The following is a 7,692-nucleotide window of genomic DNA, read 5'->3' on the forward strand; positions in this document are numbered from 1 at the left end:
ATACTCTCTATATGACTCCATTGGAATGTTTGTAAATCCACTTCTTCAATTTGTTGAGGCATACATTCAAAAGATATCTGTTGTGATATGCCACTTGGAATCGATACACCCCCAAGGTCAACACATACCTAGAATCAATACATGCATAGAATTAGTATGTGTGAATTTCCAAAAAAATGCTGTAGCTTTTGGAAGTTAGGTGTTAAAGGAGGACATAACTACAAGAAGATGCTTTATATAATTAAAGCCAATACTGTGAGTTCATACTAGTGAACACTTGGACGAGTGTACAAAAGATTCTTCAATAAGCTCCATGCTTGTCTAAGAAATAGAAGTGATGGCAGTAATGTGAAAACCAAGGCACCTATGCTCAAAGGCTGGGCCCAAGTTTCATTCCCCCTCTTTCTGCAGATTGATGTTATATTGTAATGCCACATCAGCATTGATAGTCTGAGCACATACCGATTGCTGATGGCGTATTGATTCCACTAGCATCGTACCAATTGTTAGTGGCATACCGATTTATTGGTGCAATAGTAAGGTGGCTTAGCTACCATAAGGCCAAAATAAGGAAAGCATCGTACCAATTGTTAGTGGCATACCGATTTATTGGTGGAATAGTAAGGTGGCTTAGCTACCATAAGGCCAAATTTCAAAAATAAGGAAAGCTTACAGAAGGAACAAGGAAACCTTGTTGCCATTAGCTCAATTCAAACTAAGAAGAGATGAAACCCTCAAAATATAAATACATAGTTCCAATGATGTGATGCCTATGGTTATGGAACCCTCAAAACATATCCACAAGTCCCAGTTTCTGGACACATGGCATGAATTTTGTACCTGGGTCAAGGCTGCAGCCCCCAAAACAGATTTAAAAATACCAAGCCTCAAAGTACAAGATTATCCCAACCTATCCATCTCCTTTCAAAAACAAGAAAAACAACGTATAAAATAAGATGAACCCGCTCGCTTGTTGAGAATGTTGCTAAACACAATGCAGTGGATAAGACAAGTTCAACGACTGAGTAGGTGCTCATAACTAGCCGGAAAAATAAACATCACTAATGCCATGCAATGCAATAAGCATGCGGAAACACTCCACTATGACCGATAGGTCCAATTGGTGCTGCACAACACAGACTTGCCCTTACTATTGCATGGCTACCTCATCATGATAAGCATCATTCCAAGTCAAAAAGAGGAAAGCTCCCATTTCATTTTATGAAATAGAGGTCTTCTAATAGGATGCAAAGTTACTCAAAAATAAAATCCCTTGATGACTGGAAACTCTTCCGTGGTCAAAAAAGTTATCAGGATATCTATTTTTGAGAGACTATATTACATCACCCAAAACCCGACTCTCTATAGCATTCCTTACTTTGAAAAAAAAACCTCCAAACATGAAGAAGCAAAAACATAGCTTGATATAGCCAACATATTGATTTTTGCACAGTACCTCTTGCTCTAAGATGAGACCGGCTCATGTACACACTTCATGTCCTGTGTCACTGCCCACTGCCTCCACCGGGGCGACCAACACCACCACCACCTTGCATAGGCTGCATCTGATAAGATGGCTGTACGAACTGATGCTGGGGATACATGTAAGCTCCTGGTTGCTGCATCATCTGCATGGCTCCTGGCATGGTACCACCACTCATGACACCATTCACCCCTACAGCGGTGGCAGGAGACCCGGTAACTGCACCTACATCTTTACCCATGCCTTGTTCACCTTGCTTTGCCATGGTGGATTTCTCACCTTCAAGCTCTCTATACTTGTGTAGATACACTTTGAGTGGTTCGATGTAATCTTCAAAGCCGAGGGTTCCCATTGCCCACAGCAAGTCATCTCCATTAACAGTCTTCCTTTTTTCTCTCTGGCATTTGTCGGAGGCTTCGCCGGTGATAAAGCTGATGAATTCAGAGACACATTCTTGCACTGTTTCCTTGGCCTCCTTGGAAATTTTGGCATTGGCAGGCAGTGCCTTTTTCATTATTCTACTCACATTGGCAATAGGCAACAGTCTGTCTTGCTCTCTCACAGAGTCGTGACCACCACCATAGTGACCACCTGATTCGTCGTCGGATTGGTGGCCGCTGTCCGGGCTACCATGGCGGTACGGATGCTCGGCCATCTCTCTTGCTCACACTAAACACAATGTCCAGCCCTAAAGAGAGCTTCTGCTGTTGTTAGAATCAATATACTGTGTTGAAAGCACACTAAATGGGCAACCCAACATCATGTCCAAAGTGTGGTAAACCCTAAAGAAAGCTGCTGTTGATGTTAGCCTAAGAACGCAATATACTGAACATGTAAACGTAAACAAGGAAACCCTAAAACACCTAAAGCTGGTGTTAAGCTTGGAGAAGGAAAAATTTAGCTACACAAACTCACTAGATCTACAAAAAGCTCCATAAACACAACCAGAAAAACACAGTGTTTTATAACTCACCTGTTTCAAGCCGTTAGGCAAGCTGGAATAGGGTTTGTGTACAAGCGGATTAGGGTTGTGGGACTCTTGGTGGGTCAAGAAGGATAGGGAGGCAGGGAAGCCATGGCTAAAGGCCAATTAGTCTAAATTAAGAAGACTAAGCGGCAACAATATAAGTAAATATAATAGAGCTGATGAAGAGCCACCCCTGGGAGCTGTTCACACCATGAGGTATATATGTTCTCGTTAGGGGTGCTCCCATGTTTTTATTCCATAGAGAGGCTTGGGACTATGCGAAAAACGCTTCTTCATGACGTGTCCGTGTTTGGGAAATACATTTTATTGAGCCGGATTGAAAACCTTCTCACTATCATTTGAAGAGGAAATTGAGCCGGAGATCGAAAACCTTCTCGTTGAAATTTGGAGAGGAAATTGACCATTTTGAGAAGGCATTTCTCTATAATTTTTTGCAAAATGAAACTTGAAAATGTTGAAGAGGATTTTTCTCCTTCTCCCACAAATTTGAGCAAGCTCTGCACAAATTTGAACAAGTCCTAGGCTAAGTCGAACCTATCTTTTCCAGAACCCACCACTCAGCTTGTAACGATTGGGAAACACTTAGAGGTGGTACAATGAATTTCTTTGGTTTATTCATAGCATCAATACAGCTGTTGAAACCATAACTTTAGCTCCCCATCTTTATCTTCTTCATGACACATGTCCACCACTTAGCCTCACCAGTCTTCCCTCTCGGTGCTCCTCTCTCGATCTTTTCCTTGCACCTAGCTTATTTGGAGTATACCCTAACACTCTTTCTTAAAGTTCCTCTCTCTCTCTCTCTCTCTCTCTCTCTCTCTCTCTCTCTCTCTCTCTCATTTTCTTGCAACGCATTTGTCTTGAAGCAAACCCGCACACTTCTTTTCCTTGCACCGAGCTTATTTGGAGTATACCCTAACACTCTTTCTTAAAGTTCCTCTCTCTCTCTCTCTCTCTCTCTCTCTCTCTCTCTCTCTCTCTCTCTCTCTCTCTCTCTCTCTCATTTTCTTGCAACGCATTTGTCTTGAAGCAAACCCGCACACTTCTTTTGTGAGGTCTAAGATATCTCTTTGGAAAATCTAAGTTCACAGGACCTTTATATATATATTTTTGGAGCACTTACATGTTAATTTCATGAGTGTTTGCTATCATTCTTGAGAGCTAGGGTTTTTTGGAGAAAAAGGAGCCATTAGAATCCACTACAATTTTTGATCTGAAGGTCAACAACGATGACTGCTTTGATTAAAAAAAAGGCAAGCTCCACAAATCTAGACTATTACTTTTTATATTTAAAGACCTTTTATGGTCGACTCCACACGTGCTCCATGACCTGGACATACCTATTCCATTGGTGAAGAAACCACCTCATTTCAATCTCCAGACTAAAATCTATTCCCATTTTTTTGTGGGGAAGTGACCTCAGGGATTGCACGCCGATTTTGTACTTTTCACTCGAGCATGATGAGGAGCTCAGGACTTCCTAAGGATGTAAAAGTTTTTTTATCGAAGTCCTGCAACAAGGAACACTACAACAAAAAAAGCCATTTAGTGAACCTTTACACTTTTGGGAAGTCATATGCTTACTCTTCACATCTATGTAAAATAAGCTTGATGATCATGTCTATGTAAAAAGTTAAGAAAAAATAAGTTCTTGTAGGGGTTGTAAGTTTTCTTATGTATGATGTCTATGTGTATACAATGTTATGTATTGTATGCCAATTATATGTCATGATATGGTATGGTATGCCGTATGCCAACCGTGTATTGTTATACGTGAGTGAATAAGTTCTAATTGTCTAGATAAGTCTCCCTCCCCATTGTTGTTCTCATGAGAGTGCTCATACATAGCTTGCTCTATACATCCAAAACCCAAAACCTCAAGGTTGTGGGTGTGTCCTCTAGAACTAGGCAATTCATGGTGGAAACCCCTACACTTACGTGGAAACCCCTAGACTTACACCTCCTCACGAAACGGCTTCTTTTCTTTGCATATATCTTTATCTTTTTGCTATGAGTGGGTAAAATGAGGATCATTCCTAACACTTGCAACCTATATTAATGCACCTTGGATATTTTATGTCTCCCCTCCCTTCCTGAATAGTGTTTAGGACACCTAATAATAACAATGGTGATTTTACACTTGTACCTTAAGTGCCATTTTTTTTTGCTAGAATTGATAAGACTATGTGCATTCTTAGATTAAACCTTTTTAAAGCCTTTTTAATGCTATCCTCCCCTAGATTCTCATGGAAAAATACCTAACCCTCTTCTAGTGTTTCTTAGATTAAGCTGGACTAACCTTTGTAGGATGCCCCCATTGAAACCTAAAGAGGTCATTTAACTCATGTGAGTTATGTAATGGTGAAGAGGAGAACTTGTCCTTTAAAAAAAAGCATCAATTTATTATGCTCCATTTAGCCTTATTCAAATTCCACTATTCAAGGCTTTTCATATAATATCAAATCCCTAGTCTCTAGTTCTCCTTGCTCTTGATTTTCATCCCTTATATGTCTTACTTAACAACTTTTGTTTAGCCTTTATAAAAGTTTTTCCTCCAAAGCTTATTAAACTTGTTTTCACAACATCAAAACATGTGAGTTTTTAATTTTACCTTCATGTATTTCTAAGTTTTTTATTTTGCCTTCATGTATTTGGTTTTTTTATTTTATCTTCATGTATTTCTATGCAAAGTTCAAGTTTGTATAAGTACTTTCCCACTCAAAGATGTCTACACAAAAGGTTTTTATGCAAATCTTATAAAGATTTGATTAATTTATTAAAAAATATGTAGTAAGGACATATATTTCATGTGACTTTTAATAACTTTGTATCACTTTTTAATATAATTAGTAGGACTACTTACCGTGTTATCTCCTCCACCCTATCGAAGCATGTCCCATGTTATTAATAGTGGCATTAGCTATCACTGTCAATGTAGAGTATACATTTTGTTAGTAAACTTATCCTCATATGGTTTAGAATTTTCAAGATGTCGTACCTGTGTTTTACTTGGACTAGATAATATAGGTAGTATTAATTAACTGATTAAGGCTAGATCCTAGTACCATGTATACTTTCCATCAAAGTATAAGAGGCGAAGGGAGGAGAGGGTTTGAGAGAGAGAATGAGAATGGAGGGAGGAGAGGGCTAAAGAGAGAGAATGAGTATGGAGGGAGGAGAGGGTTGGAGAGAGAGAATAAGTATGGAGGGAATTACTTAAGATGTAAAAAAAGAATGACAATGGATGTAATTTTTCATCTATGAAATGCCTTTGAGCAAGGGGGATGATGAAAAGTTGTAAGGTTTTTGGGCAATGTATGTTCTTTTATTTTTTTATTGACATTTACAACTTTGGTAATATCACACTATATGTAGCTATTGTAGTTCATACTTATATTATGTTTGAATGATATACTTAAAAATGTGACTACTACTAAAGATTTAATCTTTTTTCATGATATACATATTTGAATTGCTTTTTTTGCCACGTGTATTTCCATTACATGGGAATCCATTGAAAATTATAATTTTTGTGGGCATATCATTTTAATGAAAATTATAATTCTTATGGGCATATCATTTTAATGAAAATTATAATTCTTATGGGCATACCATGAATTTTTGGACATATCATTTCAATGAAAATTATAATTCTTACAGGCATACCATTAATTTTTGGACATACCATTTCAATGGAGCTGATAAGCACGATATCATGGTGAAACTACATGTATCTCATCCAAAAGGAAGAAAGTTAAGAAAAATCCAAACAAAATAAGAGAATAAGATTCTCATAAATCATACACATAAATGCAAATTGATGGTTATCCGTATCCCTGTTGTGGAAGTCAAGTACATGGTTGCGGTACCAACCCATACCCCTCTCCCCCAAAGTGGAATACAATGGCATTGGAAGTGAACATTATTTTTTGATATCACATCTTTAGTGGTGGAAGCATTGTTGCTCATAGGTAGTTTATATTGTATCACCCATTTGTAGTGTTTGAGTTACATGTGCAGGGGTAGGATCTAGTGTACTTGAGTTGTAATTGATTTTGTGGTTGAATTATGGTTATCGGTTTTTGCACACACACCAATGGACTTCTTCATGAAAATGTTAATATAGTGCCATACTGTGCTACCCCAAGTGACATCACGTGGAAGACATGTCCACGTTGCATGATTAGTTGTGTCATAAATAGGGTTATCAATGGAGAAGGTATGGACACTTTTTTTTGGGTGATTATTTCATCTGTACCAAAATGTAGAAGAGTAAAGACTAACTTCTTTTATTAGTGCATGTGGGAGGAAAGGTCTATATGAGTATGTGCTTAGGCTGTTGACCAGAGAAGGAGACCAGTACACCCTAAAAATAGGGATAATGTTACCATATTATAGTAGTGATATGTGTGAACACACTTAGGACCGCCGGGGCACTTTTTCCCTCACTAGGAGGTTTTTTCCCCCGTGCATTGTATATACGCCCATTATCTTCTAGGGCTTGTTATCTTTCATTTTTGGCACTCATAATACACTACTGTGTTGTGCTCAAGCTTTCTCATCTTCTTGAAGTTGTGTGTGCATTCCTGCAACCCTAATTCCAACAATTGGTATCAGAGCAGGCTTCCTCCTCCCGGGCAGCATCACCGGCACCTGCCGCTTCATCTCCTCCGATTGCGACGAGGTTTCACGAGCGTCTGCAGGTTAGTATATGCCGTGGGAGAGCGCGTAGGGCTCGTTCGTTTCAGAATTTTGATCTGAAGTCATTTCGCCCTCCGTTTTTGCATTCCAAGTACTGCGCAGGCAAAATCGTCCTACTGTGCAGATTTTCTGTCAAGATTAAAATCTGCAGGACAGGTGCCCATTCGTCTGTTTTGGGCTGTGCTACATAGCACAGGTCGATTTTATACAGGTTTACCTCTTACAGACAGCATTTACATCTAGTAGTACAGTCATTGGCCATGGCTGACAACAATGATGTATTCCGCATGTTGGCTGCTGAGGATAAGTTGGATGGCACCAACTATCCATTGTAGGCATATATGATGCGACATGTATTGGTAGCAAAGGGGTTATGGAACATTGTGCAGGGTATTGATGCACGTCCTATTGTGGCTGGGAATGCTGCAAACACATCAGAAACAGGTACTGTTGATGATGGTGCAGGCACAAGTGCTGTAGCAGCTGTTCGAGAACCACCACTTTCAGCAGAGCAGATTCG

General features: G+C 39.2%; 1 protein-coding gene across 4 annotated transcripts; it reads right to left on the reverse strand.

Moving 5' to 3' along the window:
• Positions 1–1,253: 1,253 nt before the first annotated feature.
• Positions 1,254–2,653, reverse strand: LOC147617582 (nuclear transcription factor Y subunit B-3-like). Of its 4 annotated transcripts, none has more exons than XM_086775874.1 (2): positions 2,457–2,653; positions 1,254–2,184 (listed from the first exon to the last, which is right to left on the reverse strand). In XM_086775874.1, the coding sequence occupies exon 2, from the start codon at positions 2,136–2,138 to the stop codon at positions 1,506–1,508; it is 633 nt and encodes a 210-aa protein (XP_086632000.1). In that variant the 5' UTR covers positions 2,139–2,184; positions 2,457–2,653; the 3' UTR covers positions 1,254–1,505. The 4 variants fall into 4 exon arrangements, with proteins under 4 accessions (XP_086632000.1, XP_086631999.1, XP_086631998.1 ...); XM_086775873.1 differs by having other exon boundaries at positions 1,254–2,265; XM_086775872.1 differs by having other exon boundaries at positions 1,254–2,275.
• Between the last annotated feature and the right edge of the window lie 5,039 nt (positions 2,654–7,692).

This window comes from Cibotium barometz, chromosome 36 (assembly GCF_041138505.1).
Source record: "Cibotium barometz isolate CiBa-2024 chromosome 36, ASM4113850v1, whole genome shotgun sequence".
Taxonomy (NCBI): Eukaryota; Viridiplantae; Streptophyta; class Polypodiopsida; order Cyatheales; family Cibotiaceae; genus Cibotium; species Cibotium barometz.

Coding starts and splice junctions, on each gene's coding strand:
- LOC147617582 (XM_086775874.1), bottom strand. CDS start 2,138: ATGGCCGAGCATCCGTACCGCCATGGTAGCCCGGACAGCGGCCACCAA.